Here is a 25,436-nt window from a genome sequence, read left to right as displayed (position 1 = left end):
AGTTTCTGTCTTTGTTTAGACAAAGGTTGACTTTGCATTTCTCACAGTAGACATGTGAGAAGTGACTTCCTGGGCAGTGCTTGCACCTCTGTCTTGTTTTCCAAGTTGGTAAATGGTCAGTGCCATCCTTTCTCACATCAGGGGGTACAGCAACAGCTTGTCTTGTACGTGGGGGTATTTTCTGGTGTTCTGGAGAGGACAGTGGTCTGCCATACCGGATCTTGCCTTTTCCTGCGCTTGTGAGACAAGTCCCAACAGAAGCTTGAAATCTTCGCAATGACATTGGTTTCTTCCTAGGCTCCAGTTCTTTCCGGTCTCTCTTGTAAAGATTCCATGTATTTATGACTGCCACAGTGACAGTGTGCCACCAAATGTACAGATACCGTCTTCTGGATCTAAAGGAGAACTTGTAAAGAGCAGACAACATGTCAAGAAGGTCAACACCACCCATATATTTGTTGTATGTCTCCACAATAGCGGGTCTTGGCACCATTATGTACATTTTGGATTTTCGATCCCAACGTTTCACATTTGTCACTGGTTCAACTCCAACAAATGAGGAGAGTAGGTTCACAGCCTTGTTGTCACACCATCTCACAATGATAATGTTTTTCTGATTCACTCTGAAATCCCATGACCCTCTTTCTTTTTTCTTCAAATCATTTTCTTCCATCATACTGCAGTTCTTTACCCTGTTCATTCGAACTGTTCCCAAATAGTAGAGTCCTCGTTCTTTCAGGTGATCCACCAGAGGTACTGATGTAAAATAGTTGTCAGCAAAAACCTTGTGATTTTGTCCTGCTGGAAGGGTTGAGGTCAATTTCAGGATAACATCTCCGGAAACACCAACATCAGATTTCTCCTTATCTGGATTTTCTGCACCTTGGCAGACAGCAAAATCATATAGGAACCCACTTTGTCCAGCACGTGCCCACATCTTGAACCCCCATTTGTGAGGTTTTGATGGTATGTAAACACGCAGGTTAGACTTACGTTTGAAAGGCACCATTACTTCATCCACCGCATGAAATTCTTCAGGAGGTATGAGAAGAAACTGTTGGCGCAGTTTTTCTAACCATGGTCTGATTTTCCACAGTTTGTCTTTCTTCTGGTCGTCAGACACACTGAGGTTGTCTTGAAAATGAATCAGTGTCAGCAATTTAAGGAATCGTTCTTGAGACATCATATCACACAATGTGGGGTACCTTGTCTCCATCTCCCAATAGGCTCTTACATTGGGCATCTGTACCAACCCCATGTGCATGTACATGCCAAGAACCTGTTCAATTTCTTTGGGTGTTGTATTTACTGATGTTCCCAGTTTCTGTACACTGTACAAGTTAGTTTGTTGTGCAATATCCTGAATCATTTCATCAGTAACAAACTGCTTGAAATACATGTATGGTGTCCACTCTGACCTTTCTGTAGAGACGTCCTCAACATGTCTATCAAAATCAACACGTGGACTTTTAAATGGCACTTTTCTCCATCTGTACTCTTTCTTTTTTACTTTGCCCTTTGCTGACTGCTTTGTTGTGCTCTGTTTTGGCGTTACTGGTGTGTCTGTTTTATCTACAGGTTCATCTTCTTCACCACTACTATCTGATCCCTCTGTAGCAGCCATTACCTTAGGAGTCCATTCCTCATCACTACCATCGTCATCTTCCTCCCCTAACTGTTCTATGTCACTGGAATTTTCATCAATTATCATATTTAAGACATCTTCTACATTGTACTTCTTTGCCATCTAAATATTCAAATCATAATCAAACAAACAATACATTGTTACATTTACAAATTATATACTGACTATTTACAACTGACATAAACATAAAATTATACTCAAAATATATACTGAAAGAAATATTCAAGCTTACATTGAATAATATATTTAGTGCAGTTTGAATTACTGTACATATAATACAAATTTAATCAAGAAATGCACTAAAACAACAACTGATGCACTGACCCATGAAATACATTTATATACTCATAGTATCATATTTGATTCACACCTTTTCCTGACAGTTTTTCTATAAAATATTTAATGAAAAATTAAGTTATGATGAGCTGTTTCACCCTAGTAAAGACTTATTTTGAAATGTAATCACATTATTTTTCATTTCACTTACTGTAACTGTTTCAAAATGAGGGCATCTTATCACTTGAAAATGCTGCTAACTTCCACCTAGCATGCGGCCATCTTGGATTCTTGAAAAAAAAGTGGCCTTTGCCACCTGTGATGCATAGATCATCCACCAGGGGGAGAAAACATGTATATTATTGTATACAACTGGTTTTTGAGGAAAATGCTAATCCTGTTACTGAGGAACAGGCCTTAGAAATACCTGTATCCAATATAATACATATGGCGTTATAGGGTTAAAAGTGTGTATCCGGAAAACCAAACACGGGGGTTGGTGAGAGAAGCGAGCAGGGAGCGAAGCCCGTAGTTATTATAAATTACCTTAAAAAATGCTTCTTTTATTAAACACCAACACAAATTCCAATCCTTTTCTTTCTTTATCCTTCCTGGCTTCTCCACCACTCCTCCCAGGCAAGCTTTGTCCTCTGCCTCCCAACTCCAAATCACCTGGGTGAGGTTGATTGGCTCCTTTTATCTTAGACCCAGGAGTACTTGCGGTGCTAGGGCATAGCCAGTAGGAAACACTTCCAGGTCAATTGAAGCCCCGCATAAAGTAGGGACTACTGATCCCAGTAGCTACCCCTGGCAAATCCCACAGACTCCAAGAGGGCTACCCTATGGGACTACAGGTCCTTACATGCCCTGTGAATGTCCGTGTAAAAATATCAGCCTGGTATGCTGCCATGTAATTCATTGTTTCCCTCTGTTCTTCAATTACATTGGCATCCCAGCCAGGTAAAGAAATTTGGTCTGTACCTGACACCAGCATATTTACTCCTAGGTTGCCAGCTCCTGCCAACCATCTGGTAAAGGCAGTGAATTACTGGCCATTCAGTACATTGGCATCCTGGCCAGTTAATGAATCATGCACTATCCTGGTAGGGTTGCCAGCTCATGCCTGCTGTCTGTTACACAGTGTTTACACCTGAACAGTAGACCAGCAACCACATTTGTGACAAACATAAAGGCACATGCATTTAACTAGAAAACATAAAGAGAAACAAAAAATGCCAATGTGAAATTAGATAAACCATGGGCGTGTCATGGTATTTATAGTTCTCAAAGGAGAAGCTGTTTTTTCAGTGTGCTTCCGGTGGAATTTCCCCGGTACATTTCTTATCAAAAGTCCATCCTGTTACAGAAGGAAAAGTGAAACATTATTTGTTGATAAGCCTCCTCAGTTTCTAGCTGGTGTTCTCTCTAAAGGACAATGGCTCGAGCCACCATGGCTATGTTGCTGGATGAGTTTATCTGCTCTGTGTGTCTGGAGACTCTAAATGATCCTGTCTCTATCCCATGTGGACACAATTTCTGTAAGAATTGCATTATAGGGTACTGGGATCAATCCCAAGAGTGTAGCTGCCCTCATTGCAGAAAGACCTTCAATCCAAGACCAGTTCTTTTCAAAAACACTCTCCTGGCTGAAGTCATTCAGAAATTAAAGAAGACTGGAACAACTACCAGCTCCTCTCAAAATTGGGGAAGACCTGATGAAGTGGAGTGTGATGCCTGTAGTGGGAAGAGGATCAGAGCTGTGAAGTCCTGCCTCACTTGCCAGGCCTCCTACTGTGAGATTCACATCCAGCCTCACTATGAAGGAACTGTGTGGAAGGACCACAAGCTGATTGCTCCAAATAGAAATCTACAGGAGGAACTCTGCACAAAGCACCATACAAATTTTGAAATTTACTGCAGAACAGATCTTACATGCATATGCAAGCTGTGTGTGGGGCTGGAACACAGTGATCATGACATGGTCGAACCTGAGAAAGAAAGAGCTGAAAAACAGGTGAGGAGGGTTTAAATGTCTTAACAGAACAAAATAATGTGGAAGGAATCGAGGGATGTCCTTGCCAATTTTTGAGTGCCACAGTGGCAAGTGCTGCTGTCTCAGAACTCTGGAGATCTGGCTTCAGATCCTGGCCTGAGTTCTGTCTGTGTTGAATTCACACTTTTTCCCTGTGCCTGTGTGTATTTGTCTCCTAATATTCTGGATTTTCTCCAGACATGTGTGTTACATTAATTGACAACTGTAAACTGGCCTCGTATTGATGAGTGTATTGATTGAGTGTCGGGGTATGAGTATTGTAATGTGAAGTGCTACTTTACTACTTAGTCATTTTACTGCATATGTGAATTTCCCATTGGGATTAATAAAGTATCTATCTATCTATCTATCTATCTATCTATCTATCTATCTATCTATCTATCTATCTATCTATCTATCTATCTATCTATCTATCTATCTATCTATCTATCTATCTATCTATCTATCTATCTATCTATCTATCTATCTATCTATCTATCTATCTATCTATCTATCTATGCTATATGCAAAGCTAGTGTATGCACATACAGAGTCAGTCAGTAGTAGCAAAGACATTAGTCAGTGTGTGTGGAGTTCCTTTATATGTACTGTATAATTCTGTTTATTAATAAACTAACAAAGCATAGTCTTGACTCTTTGGTTTCTCCTTGGCAAGCCATGGACTCATTGGTTGTAAAGTAAGAACAGTACTCTTCCAGTGATTCTTTCATTGGCTGTTTGAACGCTGCAGCAGAGTGTACCTTGGCATCAATCAGTGTCTAGAAACATGCTGTCAGTAAAATGGTCCTTTTTTACATGTGGGTCGTCTTCTGTTCAGTTTTCTCTGTAGTCCTCTAGGCACATTTGTAAGTTCACAGCACCTGTAGAAAGGTCGTCCTCCTTTCTCAGGACTTTTCTTCTCCATGGTTATAAGGTAACAGTCACATTTAGTGTGCTCCATGTATGGTTGGTCTGAGGTATTTTTGGTCACAAGACAATTTTTTTAAATGAAGGTTTCTGCAAAGCAGAAGGCCAGAAATCCTGCTGACTATGCCACTTGTGATCAGTAGGGGCATCGCCTCAAACCCCAGACACAAGTCCTAGGTGCAACCGTAAGATTTATTATTATAAAAGACTTTTTTTAATAAACATCAACACAAATCACAATTTCTTTCTCTCTGTTCCTTTCTGGCTTCTTCTCCACTCCTCCAAGTCAAGCTTTGTCCTCTGCTTCTCAATTCTGGGCTAAAGAAAACTGTCTGCAAAGGCAAAAACAGCTTTTTTACCTGAGCTACTGTGTATATGCACATGGCATGAGAACGGACAGCAAAAAGAGGAAGCCACTGCCATTATACCTCAACCAAAAAATATAACAGAACTGAGATGAGTCTTAATTCATTACCTTGGTCGCTATGTCCCCAACCTCGCCTCCTAAACAACCTTTTAAAGTCGAATGCAGTGTGGATGTGGAGCCCCACACAGGAACAAGCCTTTAGAGATGTGAAACAGCCGATTTCTTCCTATGATGTATAGTAGGTTACCGTAGTGAGTGCTGATGCAAGCAGCTGTAGACTCAGCAGCATCCTTCTCCAGAATCAAAATAGGCAGAGACCTGTCCATTAATGGAATGGCGTTCTATCCATGATCTTTTACCAGCAAGGATTCCTTACTTCCAGGATCCCTCTTTACTCCCTATGCTCCTGAAGCAGAAAAGCAGCTTACACATTCAGTGGAAGAATAGAAGTGTTATCTCACAGCAAATGTCTGTTCTTTTAGAGTTTTGCATAGTCACCAGTCCAAAGAAATATAGGAAGATGAAATGAGAAAAGTTGCAACGTCTAAAATAGTCTCTTGTTGTAATTTTGGGTACCATACAAATCTCCCTTCTGGAAACTAAAAAAGTGTACAATACTTTAGTTTTTAAAAATAATATGGTAAGTAAAAAGAAATACTTTGTAAAAAGTTTTAAGGAAATCATATGGCAAAATATTAAAAGAGTATGATATAAAATATTTTATATTATAAGATTCTCCAACCTGCTTAACCCAACTCCAGATAACAAGGACAGGAGACTATCCCATCAGCACTTGGTGCAAAGCTGGAAACTGCCTAGACAGGTTGGTAGTTTATTGCAGGCCCCACATGAGCACACACTGACACTGGGCCCAATGTAAAATGTCTAATTAATTGCACAAGCAAGTCTTTGATGATAAGGGAAGAAAATCGGAGTATCCTGAGAACAGCACCAGTCTGTTACATAAAGCAGTCTGAGGCAAGGCACATTTTTTCCACCCAAACACATATAACCTTAGTAGGCATATGTTGATACACATGCTTCATATACATTATGTATTGTGATATAAGGTTTACAATACAATAATCCCATGATATAGTACATCCATCCAACCATCCATAATCCAACCCGCTATATCCTAACTACAGGGTCACAGGGTGATATAGTACATCCTAGGGAAAATGGGAAAAGTAATCCTCCCACAGTCCAAAGACATGCAGGTTAGGTGTATTGGCGATTCTAAATTGGCCCGTGTGTGTGTGTGCGCCCTGTGGTGGGCTGGTGCCCTGCCCGGGGTTTGTTTCCTGCCTTGCGCCCTGTGTTGACTGGGATTGGCTCCAGCAAACCCCCGTGACCCTGTAGTTAGGATATAGTGGGTTGGATAATGGATGGAAATTCAAGCTTTTTATTCCTACCTGTATATGACTATCTAGCACACTGCCGTGAAACTCTGACACTAACTTGGGCTTGAAACAGTGCTGATTTGTTGAACGCATTATCAAATTACATTGATAAATGATGATATCCAAAATGTATAACAGAAAGGCAAATGTTAAAAAAAACTACATGCATTTTATGACAAATACAAAAGCTGCACAATAATCCTGAACCCCTTAACATCCCGGCACAAGCTATTATGGTAACATCGTCTTTTTAATCTTGGCCAAATGGAAGGGTCCTAACCCACCCGCCTTAGCACAGTGGGCACATATGTCCTAATTTATATAATGCTAATAGTTTGAAAAAATCGAATTCAGTTTATGGACAACTTTTCAAAACTTTTAAAATATGAGACTTTTTTTAAAGTTCTTCTTAATTAATCAAACATGCTGGAGCTCTGTTAATCCTTAAGATGCCTCAGTATCAGTGGGGGGTTACCTCACATTAAGTAATCACTTTGATTTTTTGCTCTCAGAATGGGAGGTGGAGGACATGTCAAATCAGAAGTGAATGCATTGTATTTCTGATTAATTTTTAATATATTCATTGTAATGCACTTTCTAAATTCAGTCTAAGTTTAACAAAGTTTAACAAAAAAAAAATATGATCTTGTGTCTCCTGAGCCTGAGTTCCTCTCACTGAGGGTTCTGATTACCTTATAAAATCAACAGAAGTGTGTTTAATAATGTTAGTTGATGAAGTTGCCATTTTACTTCAAAAACATTGTAGTTTATTTCAGGCCACTCCATGTTTGTTTACAGTTTTGCTACCCAGTGATCACCAGGGGCCTCATGTATAAACGGTGCGTACACACAAAAATGTTGCGTAAGCCCATATCCATGCTCAAATTGCGATGTATAAAGCCTAAACTTGACGTAAAGCCACACACATTTTCACACCAGCTAAATGCTTGCCGTACGCAAGTTCTCCGCTTGGTTTTGCAAACTGGCGGCACCCAGTGCGTCAAAGCAGTGCTTTTGTTCCAGTGTGGTCAAATACACTGAAATTAACTGCATATTGTTTATTAGTGTAAGGCATCTGATTGTAATTAACCTGTAACAATATAATGGTCCATGGAATGGCCAAACTATTCTAAATACCATAGCTGCTTTAGCGTTGTTACTCTCACTGCACCACTCAGAGTATTTATCCCACTGTATCTGAGTGTGGAATCACAGCTCTACAGCAGCTGATCGGAAAGAGAATTATTACATTGGGCTGTGACTCACCTGTTACATTGAGCTGCGACTCACCTTTTCACGGCGACTTTGATATCTGACAACTTTTTTTTTATTTTATTAATTTTATTGTAATCATTCCACCACAAATAGATCAATTTTTACAAAAAATAGGATTGAAAACAAAAACTTAAAGTTAGTAAAAATAAATAAATTGATGAGTTTAATAGGCGGATAAAGTTAAATGGAGAAGAAAAAGAAACGGGAAGAAGAATCTGCTTCCTCAGCACTTTAAGAGGAGAGTTAGGACTCTTCCAGTTTAGCAAAATAAGTCTACATGCCAATAGTGTAGTAAAGGCAATTACAGTTTGTTTGTCCTTCTCCACTTTAAGCCCATCTGAAAGAACAACAAACACAACTGTTAATGGGTTAGGAGGGATTGTGACACCAAGGCTGTCTGAAAGGCACTTAAATTTTTTTGTCCAGAATGATGTTAATTTGGTGCAGGCCCAAAACATGTGACCCAGTGAGGCTGCAACTTGATTGCAGCATTCGCAGGTTGGATCTTGCCCTGGAAACATTTTGGACAGTTTTAAGCGCGACAGATGTGCTCCATATATAATTTTAAGTTGAATAATTGTATGCTTTGCGCATATGGAGCTCAAGTGAATTCTCTGCATTGCTACCTTCCACTCCTTTTCTGATATGTTGACTGAGAGATCCTTTTCCCACTGTCCTCTTGGATCTTTGAAAGGGAGGGACTGTAAAATAATTTTATATATTGCAGAAATGCTGTCTGAGTCCTTGAAACTGAGCAATATTTTTTCCAGCATAGAGGGAGGTGGGAGATGAGGAAAATCGGGCAGATTACGAAGCATTTAACGTGCTACTTTAGTTACAATGGGATTTGAGAAACTAGTAAATTAAAAGATTTTAAGATGAAGTTTATGACATTCTGGTTTAATGACAAAATAAACTACGTGATTAAAGTGGAACATTCGAGATTAAAGTTGACATTTGGACATTTTTTCCACTGTGTCCCTATTTTGTTTCTCTTTTTCTCTGTACCCTAATACACTTCCAAATAACACTCAGACGAGTAGGCTACGACTCGCCATTTCATGGTGAGTTTGATATCTGACAACTTCTTTTTTTATTTTGGTGCACTGTGCGACTTTGTAAACTTGCGTTTTCGAGTTTCTCTGACACTCTGTCACTTGACCAACTTCCTTTTGTTGTTTCTACCACTGTTAAAATAAACAAATAGAAAGTTTTTCCCTGCTTCCACTTGGTATTTGCTCAAATTCTTCTATTTTCCCCCATGCTTTTGCCATTGCCTTTTCACAGAACGCTCAGCTTAAGGGCTATTTATACTGATTTGCATATTCAAAGAGGCGTAATTCTGGGAGGAGTTTGGGAGTGGCGGCAGGCGCATGCACGTGCGTTACTTATTACACTGACCGGGATTTATCTAGCGGAAGAATATGGAAGTTGGTGAATGCACAGATTTATACACATGTCCGCTTTTGTCCTTACGCCATGTTTTATTGTGAATTCTATGCACGGCATTATGCATGAGGCCCCAGGAGTGCATGGCACCTGATGTAACTTATGTGATAGGTTCAATGGTTGACTCTGTGCACCTCCTGGTTTTCCAACTTTGAGGATGAAAAATAAACAAATTCTCTTTGTTTGTGTGTGACTTAGTGAAATAATTTTTCTGCTTTAATTTTTTAACTAGGATCTCTGGCTAGCATTTTGGATTTAGATGAAGGATGGGATTAGTTTTTGGTTTAGAACAGGGGTGTCCAGCTCCGGTCCTGGTGGGCTGCAGTGGCTGCAGGTTTTCATTCTGACTATCTTCTTAAATAGTGAGCAGTTTTTGCTGCTGATTAACTTGTTTTGCCTTAGTTTAAATTGACGTGACTCAGATCCCTTAGTTGTTTCTTTCTCCTTAATGAGCAGCCAAACAATAATGAGACACAAAACAAGCCACCACATGACCAGTTGACCTGAAAATAAAGAAAGGTGAAGGTCTCGGTCATGTTGGTCTGCTTAGGTCACCAAAACATTGTGATGGTGGTCTTAGAAAAAACAGAAAATCAACAGTCTGCTGTGGCAGAATGAGAGCAGCAAGAAGTCCTGATATTTAATAAAGGCTTTAATTAACTGCAAGAATTGGCTTCTCATTAAAAAACTGGTTGGAGTGAAATTGGCTGAAGTTTGACGTTCCAGTTTAGCTGGTCATCTACTGGCCTGTTTCACATCTCATTTCTGTTTGGCTGCCATTTAATGAAGAAACGAATCAATTCAGAGGACCGAATCCTTAAAAACAAGGCTATTAAAATGAAGGGAAAAGGAGTTAATTAGCAGTGAAAACTGGTCACTGATTAGGAAAAGGGTTAGAATGAAAACCAGCAGCCACTGTGGCCCACCAGGACTGGAGTTGGACACTCCTGGTTTAGAACTTTTCCTGGCTTTTGACTCTTATGGATTTTACTCTTATGGTACTTTTCTATTATAGTGATGCCAATCAGTGGGGCCACCACCCAGGTTACTTAATTTTTGGATTTTAAATTATTAGACTGGCCTACCCCAACTACAAATACTAACCTTAAAGTTAGTGGGGGTGGAGCATAGTTACCTATAGGTCCCTAATGTTAATATCCCCTTTGGTTGCCTAATCTTAAACACAATAACACGATATGCATCACGATAATAGAAAAGTACCGATTTTACTATTATATTTAGCTGCCTCCTCATGGCAGCACAGCAAAAATAAGTAAAATTCAACGACTTTATAACTTTCATTTGCCCCAGTGTCAATGCCTGCCTGCCTTTTACAAATCCATTCCAACCCAATGTCATGTGGATGCGGTTCAGGTTGAGATTAAAGGATACCATTCAACTGAAAGGCAGAGTGCTCCTTGTGGAGCAGTGACATATGCTTTAAGTGCACTGATAAAAAAACCATCAAACAGAAACTTCAATTTATTTTTATGAAATATTGTATCTGTTCTTTCTTTTTCTAATGCAGAAGCTCCTCCATTCTACACAGAAAGAAATCCAGAAGAGACTTCAGCAGAGATGGAAGAAACTGGAGGAGATCAGAGAATCTGTGGACCTGATTAAGGTGAGATTAGCAAGAACAAATTACCCAGTGAATCTACAAGATGGACAGTTATTGTTATGTCTGGCACCCTGGAGTTAAATTAATATTACACGTATTGTTGCCTTCATTTTTGGTAGTTGTACAAAGCTACTAATGTTTGTTGGCCAGCTGCTCTAGTTCTTGTCATGCTGAAGACTGATTCTGTTGCTTTTCTTGCTTTTTGTGCCCTTTGTCTTGTCCTAATGTTTACATGTCTGTTAATGGGATTACAAATTTGTCCTATTGTGGGGGAACTAATATTTCAGTTTTCTCTGGTGTCTTTTGGGAAAATTATCTTTTGTTTATAAACTGGTGATGTAATTAAACAAGTAAAAATAATTATAATCTTTGAGACATTTCAACTATTTTCATTGTCCTTTAACACCAACCAAAGACACCCTCTTCTCTACTCCACTGCTGTCCTCTCACTTCCACATCATTTCTCCTTCTATCTTATTTTAGTAATCTAACACAGACAGGTTCATCAGTTCATAGCCTCAACATTGTCATATGTGCACAGTACAGTACAATTCTTATTTACATGTGCTAATCGACATGCAACACATCACCATGAAACTTAGCTCACTCATAAGGTGCTTGTCTTTACACAGAGGATTAACCAGTGTGGCCACTAGAGGGTGCTGCAGGCCTCTAAATCCCAGCCACAACTAAACCACTCAAGTCCCAAGTTAAACTAAACTGGTTTTATTAAGCAAAACATCTTGACAGAGGATTCTTCCACCATTCAGATGTATAATTATTTTCCTTTCCTTCCTGTCTTTTTCTTCTCCACTCCATCCCAGGTAAGCTTTCTCTGTTCTCTACACCTGACACCAGCTTGTTGGGCTGGGGTTGAACAGCTGCTTTTCAACCCAAACCTGGAACTACACACTTCTGGGTCAATTGGAAACTCTCCATGACACAGGCGTCTGCCCTAGCAGTCCTTCCTAGTGGCACCTGAGCATGCCAACATGGCTGTCCACCACAACTATTGATCCTATGCAGCCCTGTGTGAGTTCAAATGGGAGCCATACCACCAACCCAGTGTAATTGGGGAACACATGACCTAAGGAGGCTGTCTCCCTCTGTCCTTCCATTGTAGCCTCCTCACCAGGAAAAGTACTACTAACTAACCCAGTTGGGACACCCGTCCCGCTATAGGTTTCCAACCCAGTTCATCTATGACACCAGAAATACATTTGGTATTTGGTGATTAACATCTAAAAATGAGATGTCTCGCTATTATAGTAAAAAAAATCTGGGCCGAGACGTGACGTTTTCAGAGAGATACTTTCACATCCTGCAAGACGAGAGATTTAACCACGCCTGGGGTTGGAAATAAAAGACAAAGAGTAGATAACAAAGTAGAACGTCGTAAAGAATTCAAAAACATTGGCGCGATACACATGCAGAGCAGGTTAGAGATAATAAAAGTACTAAAATTCGAAAGTCTCAAGAAAATGAGAGTAAAGATCACATTAGCACAAAGAAACGGAAATGATTACTCGGTGAAATAATGGAACAGTGAGAAAAGATCGAATATATTTAGTTCGGATTTATACTTTAAGTCGGAGACTTGTAGATCGTCTAATTCGTGATGCTATCAGGGAAAAGTCGTGTTTCTTCCCAATGAAGAGGCGTATCTGCGAGAATTAAAAGATTTGTTGTTTGGTGAAAGTGAAATCCACATACGCAAGCGGCAGAGACACGAACTGGTTGCGAGTAACGCAGGCTGGGGGGGTTGGTGAGCGAAACGAGGAGGGGGCAAAGCAACCTAGTATTTTCATAAATTAAAACACTGTTGCAGATTCTTCAAGAAAAAAAATTAAATTTGATCAAGTAATTTTTTAAATGTAAAATACATAGTGTTGAGTCAAAGCTGATGCCCTTCCCTCACTGACTTCTCTGTGCAAGACCTTTAGCTGAGGTGCCCTTCTTTCTGTGCTCCCATCTCGAAGCACATTTGGAGCCACTGACTCCTGATCACTCTTCTGTTAGAGCTGACATGAGATAAAAGGCGCAACTAGCTGACAGTCTAAATGTGCAGGGGCCATATTATTGCAGCTTTTATGTTGAGATGAGTATCTTGAATGACCCTTCTGCACCATATGAGGTTTTCTTACAAAAACATACATTAAAAATGAACTGCATTAGTAGTATAAGCCTTCAATTCCTTTTGTGAAATACTTGAATTATCTTTTTTATTATTTCTACTATTATTTTAACACTTGCTGACACCTTTAGGGGTGGCATGGTGGCACAGTGGTAGTACCAAATTTCACATCCTGGGTACTTCCTGTTTGGAGTTTGCATGTTCTCCTCTTATCTGTGTGGGTTTTATCTGGGTTCTCCAGTTTCCTCCAACTGTCCAAAGATATGCAGTTTCGGTGAATTGGTGACACTAAACTGGGCATTGCGTGTGTGTTCGCCCTCTGATGGACTGGTGCCCTGTCCAGGGTGCGTTCCTGCCTTGTGCCCTGTGCTACCTAGGATAGGCTCCAGACACCCCTGTCATCCTAATCTGTATTAATGAGGTTAGAAGATTAGAGGAGATGACACCTTTATTCAAGGACACTTACAAGTTTTTAGGATAAATAACTGCTTACAGCTGTTTTTTACAACAAGAGCAAAGACAAGTTAAATAACTAGCTCTAGATTTCACAGAAAGTTGCAAACAGAAACTGAATTGGCAGCATTTGGGACTACAATCCAATGCCCCTGTCCCTGGTCAAAACTGCTGGGCCAATTATTGTTTGTGGAGGACACCAAGTGAAGCTTAAAGTGAATTTCCCATTGGGATTAATAAAGTATCTATCTATCTATCTATCTATCTAACTGCCTTCCATGAGGTGGGTCAGCTGGAAAGTCGCATGTTTATAATAGTCAGGAAACAAAATTGAATTTGGAATCTAAGAGAAGCACTCATAATCCCAAAGATTTAATTCCTTTGACGATTCCACAAACTTGGACAATCTAGAAGTGTACTACAGTGATTTTATGGTTGCTGTAATGTTTAAACAACAACCTGGCACCCATAATTAAAAAATGGTCCCACGGGAAAGCATATTTCATGAATAACTTCTTCATAAATGTCACAAATGAAAAGAAAAAAACAATCTAATCATTAAATTCCTTGACCACTAAACCCCAAAATGATATCACTATCATATATAAAGACAGAGAAAAAGGCTGGAAAATTTTAAAACAAGCTCTAGATCATGACAGTAGTCATGGTAGTGGTAGTACAACCACTCCATATCATCTACTTTATTGCGAGTTGGCAATGGCAGTCCAGATAGACAATCAGCAACTGTAGGTTTGTATTAATTAACAATTATTAACAATTAATTAATTGCATTATTGCCATAATCAGCAAAACCCCTTACCTACCATGTAGCGCAAAAAATTCCTTCTCTGTCCAGGCTCTTTGAAGAAAACAAAGTGGTGAGAGGCCTTCAATCAGCCTGTGACATAAATATGCAGCTGTAAAGATGGGACTTCCATCTTCAAAGTGGAATAGTTACGCTTAACTAGAGTCAGTGCAGTTTATGTAAATGCCACTGCTCCCTCAGAACATATTTTGTGTATTAATGGCTGGAAACTGAGGATCAAACAAGGCCATTGTAGAACTGTGAACTACTGTTTTAGCAGTATCAAGGCCTGTTTAGCTGAATATGAGTCTTGCAAAAGTTCATGGGCAGATGAGCAGTTTGGAATTATGTTCAAGAAAAAAATGTAGACTTCAAACATTCAGTAGTGAAGGCGTCTTCCTCACTGTCAACATGGTAGGTAACTGGTTGCAAACCTCCATGCTGATATCATGGGGCATAGAAATTGGTTCTGGTGGTCTGATTTTACGTTTACATTTTGTTAAGTCAGTTCTGCCACACTAATGCATGCGACACACTGGATAGTTAAAACTAATGTTGTGCTCTTGTTTTGTTTGTTATATTGACTAGAACTTCAACCTGCTTTCGATTAGCCTCTGAAAGGGTTGTGGTCTCAATGCTAACTCAGAAGGGACTCCACCGAGTCTAAACCAGCTTTCACAGATAAATACTGTTATCAAATTCTGATAGCACAGATTTGTTAATCAGTACTTAATAGTAAGCAATTGGTAAATCCAATTAATAAAAAGTAGACAGAACTTCCCAAAGTGTAGGAATGTAAATGGATATTCTTCCCTTTTTTATTGTTACTACAATGGGAGAAAACCACTTGGAGAACTCCACAAGCTCAATAGTGTTTTGTTGATGTAGTTTTTTAAATTGTAAACTGTAGTTTACAGTAATCCCTCGCTATATCGCGCTTCGACTTTCACGGCTTCACTCTATCGTGGATTTTATATGTAAGCATATTTAAATATATATCACAGATTTTTTGCTGGTTCGCGGATTTCTGCGGACAATGGGTCTTTTAATTTCTGGTACATGCTTCCTCAGTTGGTTTGCCCAGTTGATTTCATACAAGGGACGCTATTGGCAGATGGCTGAGAAGCTACCCAACTTACTTTTCTCTCTCTCTCTCTTGCTCTGACATTCTCTGCTCCTGATGGAGGGGGTGTGAGCAGGGTGGCTGTTCGCACACCTAGACGATACGGACGCTCGTCTGCAAATGCTGAAAGATTACCTTCACGTTGCTCCCTTCTGTGCAGCTGCTTTGTGAAGTGACATGCTGCACGGTGCTTCGCATACTTAAACGCTCGAAGGACACGTATTGATTTTTGATTGTTTGTTTTTATCTGTCTCTCTCTCTCTCTCTCTGACATTCTCTGCTCCTGACGGAGGGGGTGTAAGCTGCTGCTGTCTTTGCAACTGCTTTATATGGCGGTGCTTCGCATACTTAAAAGCCAAACAGCCCTATTGATTTGTTTGTTTTTCTCTCTCTCTCTCTGACATTCTCTGCTCCTGACGTGCACTCCTTTGAAGAGGTAGATATGTTTGTATTCTTTTAATTTTGAGACGGAACTGTCATCTCTGTCTTGTCATGGAGCACAGTTTAAACTTTTGAAAAAGAGACAAATGTTTGTTTACAGTGTTTGAATAAAGTTCCTGTCTCTCTACAACCTCCTGTGTTTCTGTGCAAATCTGTGACCCAAGCATAACAATATAAAAATAACCATATAAACATATGGTTTCTACTTCGCGGATTTTCACCTTTCGCGGGGGGTTCTGGAATACAACCCCCGTGATCGAGGAGGGATTACTATATATAACAAAAAAGCAGTGAGCACCGTCTCATTTGCTGTTGTGTCACTTGTGCAATAATGATTAATTTTTGAGTAAAACATTTGGCATATCCTGATGGCTTTATGGCTCATTGGAGATACACGATCATCATAGGAAAAGCTACTTTGTACTGTAGCATGACCATTTGATTTCACAATAATTTTAGCAAGCAAATTTCAACCTAATATTGTGATTCAATGCATTGGGTAGCATAAGATTTTATGCAGGCAGCCAGATTATTGAATGATGCCGTAACCTTCACAATGCTTCTCACATCCATTGGTTTGCTTTTATAACTCACTAGCCTTGGAGTTTTGGAATGGACAGTTTGCATGCACAATGAGTAGGGAACAACTGAAACAGTTGATTCTGTATCTAACACGAGCTCAACTGTGTGCATGTCAAACTCATCACTGGCCACACACATTAGGAAAAAAAATATGTCTGTGGTGTGATCTGAGTTCACAATTAATGTCAGGTCAGGTCAGGTTGTGGAGTGTGCACTGGTACAGCACTTTGCCGCACCCACCATATGACTAAACAGCTCGGGACCCAGGTTGACAACCCTCCAGGTGGACACGCAGCCCAGTCTCACCCTACGGAAATGACCATCTACCTGTCACAGCCAGATGTTACATGTGCATCCCCTTGGCTTGGACCAGCCGCTTGGATCCTCAGCTATGTGAGCCGGATCACCCTGTTGTGCCGTAACTAACAGTCCCTCACAGTGCATGTAATGTGCCTCATTCTGGTCTCCATGAGCAACCGCTCATTTGACACAAAGTCAAACCAGTGGTACCCAAGGATTTTCCAAAGAGACACAGTACCAAAGGAGTCCAGTCTTCATCTCAGGTCACTGGATAGCGTCCATGACTTGCAACCATATAGCAAATATAGCAAAACAGGGAGCACCAGGACTCTATAGACTTGGACCTTTGTCCTTTAGCAGAGTGATGTACATCCCTTCCAGTGACCGTAAGATCCTCCCATGCTCTCTCAATCTTCTGGCTGTGCCAGCAACAATTTGTCTGAACTCAAACAGGACATTTTTACCCATTTATAGGACATATTTAAAACAACATTGGTAATGCTGTGGCCAAAGTGCTTTACATTAAAAACATACAATACACATGACTTCATAGGAAGAGTCACTAGAGACATGAATGTCACTGCCGAGGTAAGTAAATCTCTCGACATGGTCGACACTCTGCTGATGGCTGCACCCAAGAGGTCATCAGATGTTACTTCAGGTACTTCTTTAAAATCGGTGAACTCTGCCACCTCACTCATTAGAAGCAAAACCTAGACATTTATATTAGTCACACATATTTCTTTAAAATATACACTATATGTAATTCAATTCATACTATAAAGCAATTATATACAATGTATCAGAAAGAATTCAGACTCCTCCACTTGCTGCAAAAGGGGCTCCTCCAAAGTAGTGATGAAATGTCTGACTACTTACATGAATGGGAGACTTCAGTTTTTAATTTTATTAAATTTGCACACCTTTCTGAAAAATGTTTTCACTTTGTCATGAGACATTGAGTGTAGGTTGATGGGCAAAAATGACAAATGTATCCTTTTAAAATTCAATCTGCAACACAATAAATTGTGCAGAAAGTGAAGGGGTCCAAATATTTTCCAGATTCACTGTTTACAATAAACATGCAAATAACTCTTACACCTGTTGTCATTATAACCAATATGTTTCAATTAAATCCAAAAAGTAGAGTCCAATTTTATTGTCATACCCTTTGTATTTCTCTGGCTAAAACAGCCTTCTCCCCACTCTCTTCCCATCCACTCTTCTTCCCCATTGTGCCATTAGATTAATACATTCAGCTCATGTAGATCTGTATTTTAGCTTCTGGTTAAATTTTGATTGTGTGACTGTTAGAACATCCCCAAACTGGAAACAAGATTATGAATGCTAATTATGTTATGTTTTCACAATGACTAGAGATACTTGCTGTCTTTTTTTATTTCTCTTGAGCTGTGAAACATACTGGCACTGGAGAATTTCCATTGAACGTATTTAGCTTTTAAGCTTTTTTCCGTCCTATGAAGACTTCTCTTTTGCAGTTCCCGAGGCAGATCAACATTTATTTGGTTGCAGATACAGGGGGGGGTATTTAATAAGTCTTTATTCTTTGCTCCACAACAGTAGATTGACTGCTGTCTGTATCTTATAATCTGTTAACATGAAGATCAAAAGTTCTGGTGGTCTAACAAGAATTCTTCATTAATGGTTAATTTTCCATTGTTGATGCATTCCAATAATTCCGTCTTAACAGACCATCCAACCTGAACAAGTACCTGAATCCCCCCAACACCAAGAGTGTATGCCCTAAAGCATGCATGTCAGAAGGACAGTCTGTTTGCTCCCTGGAGAGAAATGGAGTGCTTTTCTAGTTGGCAGTGCCTGGTCATGCCGGATCTTGAAGACAAGACAGAATGGGAGGGAAGAGCTTAAGTCATTCATTAGTGCCCTGAGTCTTAGAGAGACAAATAATTTAAAGATAAAATGCCTTTAAATAATGGGAGTGATTGAAAATCCATGCAATATGTGTTTTTTTCTGTTCATGCGCTGTTTGTGAAGTTCTGCTTGATGTGATGTGCATAGTATAAAATGAAAAGTGATTGGATGATGTATTCCATCAGATATCTGCCGATAGAGAGGTGCAGGAAACTGAAAAAAGCTTCACTGATTTGACCAACTCCATTGAGAAAACCTACAGGAAAATTTCAAATCGGATTCGAGACCAAGAGAAGAAGGAATTGAGGAAAGCTGAAAGAGTCATGGAGCAACTACAGAATGAGATTGAAGAGCTAAAAAGAAGAAATAGTGAGTTGACTGACCTTTTAGGGACAGATGACCACATCCATTTCCTTCAGGTGAGAATTTCCATTTAGGAGGAAGCTCATCAGGTTAGGCTGTGAAAGATCTGATAACGTTTAGAGCAAAGAACGAAGCACTTGGCAAATACATAAGGTGTTCTAGGTTCTTAATACAAGAAGAAATGGTATCACTTTAGATAATAGGTGTCCCTAATATGCTGTACTTACTATGTAATTACCTGTTGTAAAGAGTTGGGGAAACAGCACACTGGGTGAACCCCGCATTTTAAATGCCAGCACATTAAACAGGTGTGGAAACGTCTTTGCAGACAATAGTTCCAGACTGAGTTGCCTAGGTTGATGGCCATCTTGAATATGTAGGTTCTTTGACAGGAAGGGGAGGGTCCAGGAGGGACAACGAAAGTGACGTCAGCATTGGAGTGGTGGTTAGGCTTCTGTTCTGTAGAGGGAGTAAGAGAGAAGGCATTAAACCACAGCAGTAACTCCTGGTTTGGCAGGTTATTACCATCACCTGAGCCCTTAAGCTGTCCCCCATGCGCATGTGTGCGACACTGTAAAATTACAGAGTAACTAGCTGTCATTACATTGCACTTACTGTGTAATACAGTGCAACTCTATAATTAAGTACTCAATTGTAATTGTTACTCCACAATTTTTATAAGTACGTATGTATATAAATTGTGGAATACAATTGCAATTGAGTCCTTAACCTCAGCATTACATTATGTTGTACAGTAAATGCAAGGTAACAACACCTAGTTACTCTGTAAGTATATAGGTAATTACATGGTAAGTACAGAATAATTATGGACACCTAATCTAAAGTAATACCCAGAAATCCTCTGTTTTTGTGTGATGGGACTGTTTTGATGTTGCATCTCCTCTCTCTGCCTATACAGACTTTCTCATCTGTTCAAGTTCCACCTGGAGACAGGGACTCCCTCGGCATTGCTGTTACTACTGGTTTCTCTACTGAAGACTTGAGAAAAGGGCTGTCCCAGCTGAAGGAATACCTGGAGAAAATAAGCCAGGATGACATTGTGACGTTCCATCTAGCAGGTGTAGTATCTGCTGATATTTTAAAATTCACTAGCAAGACAAGTTAGGCATTAACAATTTATCAGGTAATTATCACAGACTGGACCAGAAGAGGAGGCTTTCTTTTCATCATTCGTCATGAACTCAATTCAAATTCTTTGCTATTATATTGATCTCCTTATTTTTTATGCAGTGGATGACATTCCAGCTGGCATACCATCAAGTCCAACATCACCAAGAAGACAGGAGTTTTTACAGTGTAAGCTGGTGTTTATGTTGAATTTACTTTATCCTTACTAGCCCCCTGCTCGCTTCGCTCATTAACCCTTTGGCCTGCGATATGCGCCAGCCACTTCTCGTCTCTGTCGCTCACGTATGTGGATTTCAGTTTCACCAAACAACAAATCTTTTAATTCTCATGGATACGCCTCTTCATAGGGAAGAAACACTACTTATCCCTGATGGCAACACGAATTAGACCGTCTACAAGTCTCCGATGTAAAGTTTAAATCCGAACAATATATTCAATTTCTTTCCGCTGTTCCGTTATTTCACCAAGTAATAATTTCCATTTGTTTGCACTAATGCGATCTTTACTATAATTTTTTGGAGACTTTCGAATTTTAGTACTTTAATTTTCTCTAACCTGCTTTACATGTGTATTGCGCCAACGTTTTAAATTCTTTACGATGTTCTACTTTGTCATCTACTCTTTGTCTTTTATTTCTGGCCCTGGGCTTGGTTAAATCTCTTGGCACAAAGTCTTGCGGAAAAAGTCACATCTCATCCCAGGATTTTTTTATTATAGTAGACAGATTTAATTATCCTTTAGGTGGCACCAAATGTTAGTGCAATGTGAGCATGGCTGTGCCAGCAACAATTTGTCTGAACTCAAACAGGACATTTTTACCCATTTATAGGACATATTTAAAACAACATTGGTAATGCTGTGGCCAAAGTGCTTTACATTAAAAACATACAATACACATAACTTAAATTAACAGAAATAAAATACAATAAAATACAATACAACCAGCAGTAAGTAAATTGAAACAAACAAGTGACTAAGAGGAGGAAACCATTAGTATCACTGAAGGTCACAGATGGTGAGAGAATAGAAATGTGTCTTCAATCTCGTTTTAAACAGTTCAGTTGAAGGAGACTCCTTAATGTAATGAGGTCAAGAATTCCACAGACGAGATGCAGCAGATGCAAAAGCCGTGTACCCCTTAGTTTTACATTCAGTACAAGAGACAACAAGAGACAGATGACAGATAGATTCAAGTCCTCTGGGTGGCTGGTGTAAAACACACAATTTTGATAAACAGACTGGAGCAGACCTATATATTCATTTAAAAACCAGCAGCAAAATTTTTTAATTAATTCTGAAACTAACAGGTAGCCAGTGTAAAGATGCTAAAATAGGAGGCAGAGAATCAAACTTTCTTGCATAATCAGTCTTATGATATCTGGCTACCAAGAGATTCATTGTAGGTATGTATGGGTAAGGGGAGAAGGAAAGGATGACAAAGCACTCACAATAGCATGTACAGCCCAGATCTTTTCGTGTGAAAACTGAAAATCAGAAATGAGAAAATGAAGTCATTTCACTCTGTTCTACCACAACTGAATGTGATAGACTGAAGATTTAGCCTCAAGGACCAGGGGCCTCATTTATAAAGCTTGCGTACGCACACAAATGTCAAGATTTATAAAAGAAAACTTGACTCAAAAGCTTAATTATATTTATATCGACTAATCAATGCATATGTAACATTTTGGAGATACTGGGAATTGACAGCTCCTTCGATCAAGCAAGAAAATGCAGTCAAAATCGCTAAAAGGCAACTCACACGCATATTAATTCATATGACTACTTTTGTTATTATAATGTGTTTTGACATGATAAATATATTACGCATGAAAAGTGATGAATATGATGTACCAGCTTTATTTTAGTTCCTTTTTAAAAGGGCCAATGCTACGTAATTGGACTAAAGATATTTTTTGGCTTTTGTCAGTTTCTATTGGGTACCTGTTGTCACTTTTACCTAAAAGCCAATCAAAACTCCCAATACACAATATAAGCCAGAAATCCAAGAAACAGATAAAAAATGCAATAACCATAGAAAACAGAACGAAAGCAATTCTTACAAATGACTCTTTACAAACTCAATGACCCACAATAAAAACAATTAACAGATAATAAACAAACATAAGGAATAACATAAAACATGAAAAATAATACATTTAAATATTACTGGAGTCCATCCATCCATCCATTATCCAACCCGCTGAATCCGAACACAGGGTCACGGGGGTCTGCTGGAGCCAATCCCAGCCAACACAGGGCACAAGGCAGGAACCAATCCCGGGCAGGGTGCCAACCCACCGCAGATTACTGGAGTCCATTTATGTTAATCAGTTTTAAGCCATTCTGTTTCTTGTCTGTTTAAACTAACCTGTTGCTTTATGTGTACACATTATGTAATTAGTAATTGGTATACTTTATATTTATATCAACCTGTGATCTTGTTACCGTGCTCTGTGCTTGCACTCAGTGAAGAATACTATACAAAAAAATAAACCAAATTGAAACCAAACTGAATAAAGTAAACTAAAACTGAATAAGGTAAACAAATAAACTAAACTGAAACTGCAGTCTATCAAAATCTGGAAGTTATGTCACATTATGCGACTTCTTGTCATGGGGTATGTCAGATGTGACTACCACAGTCACCGGAACGTTAATTTAAATGACTGAAGATTGCAGTTGCCAGACGACATCAATTTAAATTACTGAAAATTGCTGTCCATGTCACATTTACTGACCGAGTGCCATCTTTCTAGCACAGCTGTGCCCGCCCCTTTTCTGATAGCCAATAGCATGCTGCCTGACAGAAATGGTGCTGTATGGAGGATTTAAAGGAATGTTGAGTTCTGCCTCAATCCTGGCCCTTTTTTCTATTCTGTTGTGGTATGTAAAACACAAAACATCAAGCAGACAAACTTCTCTTCTACTTGTGAGATCCAAAAGACCTGCATTCCTTATTCCTTGTCACTACGGTAAATGTACAGCATTCATTGGTTGTCAGCTCTTATGCACAAAGAGCCCATCTATACGACTCAAGACAAAATCAAAGCTTTTCTATTTTATTGGAGTGAGTCGTAGACTGGTTGGTTTGAGTCATTGGTGTTGTGACATTTGGTGACAACCATCACAGGAGTGTGCCTCTGACAGCCACCAACTCGCTATGGTTAAATAACTGAAGGTTTCAACTGAAAATCGCTGGAAAAGCTGCATAACGTGACATAGCCTTTACACATAAGAGGGAAGTTATGCAAAACCTGAGCAATCAGGGAAGAAGCAAAACATGACAGTGAGCCATTGTGTGTTTTAAGATGCTAAACAAGATACTTTTTTCCTATGTTCTACTTTCACTCTCCCTCATTAAAGTCTAATGAGTTTAACTGAGACTGATTTTTCTCTTTCTCCATTTAGACTCTTGTCAACTCACATTGGATTTAAACACAGTGCAGAGAGAGCTCCACCTCTCTGAAAGGAACAGGAAGGTGACATGTAGGAAAATGAGGGCTTGGTACCCTGATCATGCGGAACGATTTGACTACTGGTCTCAAGTTCTTTGTAGACAAGCTTTGACTGGGACCTGCTATTACTGGGAGGTGGAATGGAGCAAATGGGTTGTGATAGGACTCACATATAAAGGAATTGACAGGAAAGGTGCCAGTGCAACATGTCGTCTTGGAGGCAATGAGAAGTCCTGGTGTTTGCTCTGCTCTCATTCTTGCTACTTTGTATGTCATAATAACAAGGAAACTGAGATATGTGCTCCCCTGTGCCGCAGAATAGGTGTGTATCTAGACTACCCTGCTGGCACTTTGTCATTTTATGGAATCTCAGACACAATGGTTCTGCTGTACCAGTACAATGCCTTTTTCACGGAGCAACTTTATCCTGGCTTTTGGGTTGGTGTTGACTCCACTCTGGTGATCTGATAGTTGGAACTTCTATTGTCAATGACTGATATCCTCTGTAGGTCTCTTCATATTCTCTGAAAAATAGGATCTCCTGTGATAGAGTCGCTTGAAGATCTTGGAGTCAACACATTACTGATTTTGACTGGGTGAATGCGAGACCAGAGTGATTATCTGTTTCTGTCAACATCTTATTATTATACCAGTGCCCTTTAATGGAGTTGATGAACACCATCTCTGTCTGTTAAGGAGATCAGGAAAATCAGATTTCACATAAGCCGTCACCAAATGTTGCATGCATGAATGGGACTTAACATCTTGATCATAAGAGTCCTTGACCCTAATTTAAGGAACATTTCCAAGTATGATTTTGTTAAATTGTTTATTTTTCTTTTTAGGAATAATGATTAATATTATGCTAATGTTGTATAGTATCTATCTATCTATCTATCTATCTATCTATCTATCTATCTATCTATCTATCTATCTATCTATCTATCTATCTATCTATCTATCTATCTATCTATCTATCTATCTATCTATCTATTGATGTTTTATTTGCAAGACCTTCTCATTAAAATAATGTAAAATAAATAAAACCAATATATTAAACACCAGGTTCTGTTTTCTACAAAAATATCAACATTAATGATATTCTGCTTTAGGGAGAGAGAGATTTGCATCCATTTAGCCCTCACAAACATTTAAAACTAACTCTAAACATACTCCAATGAATGAAAGTTCTGTAAACTTCCAAGCCCTAACAATTCCAAAAGGTAATCAAGCAAGGAGGAGTCAAAATACATACCAGACAGTGGACTGAGTTGTAACATCTTCATGTCTATGCTCTCTGAGACTTGAGGGCGTCTGTTAATGTATCAGTGCCATTCCTCTGTAACTGACATCGAACCACTGTATGTTTCCCTACATCCATTCCATTTTCTTCATGTATCTGGACAGATTTATGTGACAGTAGTGTTTTTCCCTCCAAAAAAGATACCGTTTGTATAGAACTGCTAGGTAAGACCTGGAGGTACAGACAATAGAGGCAGTATAAAGGAAAGGCCTTATTAGGGGTTCAAAATAAGGAGTCAATGTATGATACAAATAATGAACCTGATTGAAATAATAAGCTCACAGGAATATTGTAAGTGGTGGTAAAGCATCTATTTATGGATAGTGCCCTTTACAGAATTATTCCAGTAAATGGGTGTCAATGTGTTTATGTCCTTGTATTTTGTTTTTAGTGTCATATTAACCCTAATTTTTGAAACCTGTTGCACAGCTAATCTC

General features: G+C 39.3%; 1 protein-coding gene across 1 annotated transcript; it reads left to right on the top strand.

Annotated features, from left to right (window-relative positions):
* The first annotated feature begins 3,284 nt into the window (after nt 1-3,284).
* On the top strand, nt 3,285-24,592 carry LOC114662079 (tripartite motif-containing protein 16-like). Its single transcript, XM_028815400.2, has 6 exons — nt 3,285-3,935; nt 10,903-10,998; nt 18,912-19,145; nt 20,009-20,168; nt 20,341-20,406; nt 23,650-24,592. The coding sequence occupies exons 1-6, from the start codon at nt 3,357-3,359 to the stop codon at nt 24,162-24,164; spliced, it is 1,650 nt and encodes a 549-aa protein (XP_028671233.1). The 5' UTR covers nt 3,285-3,356; the 3' UTR covers nt 24,165-24,592.
* The last annotated feature ends 844 nt before the right edge of the window (nt 24,593-25,436 follow it).

This window comes from Erpetoichthys calabaricus, chromosome 12, assembly GCF_900747795.2.
Source record: "Erpetoichthys calabaricus chromosome 12, fErpCal1.3, whole genome shotgun sequence".
Classification (NCBI taxonomy): Eukaryota; Metazoa; Chordata; class Cladistia; order Polypteriformes; family Polypteridae; genus Erpetoichthys; species Erpetoichthys calabaricus.
This window is presented reverse-complemented; position numbering and strand designations above follow the sequence as displayed.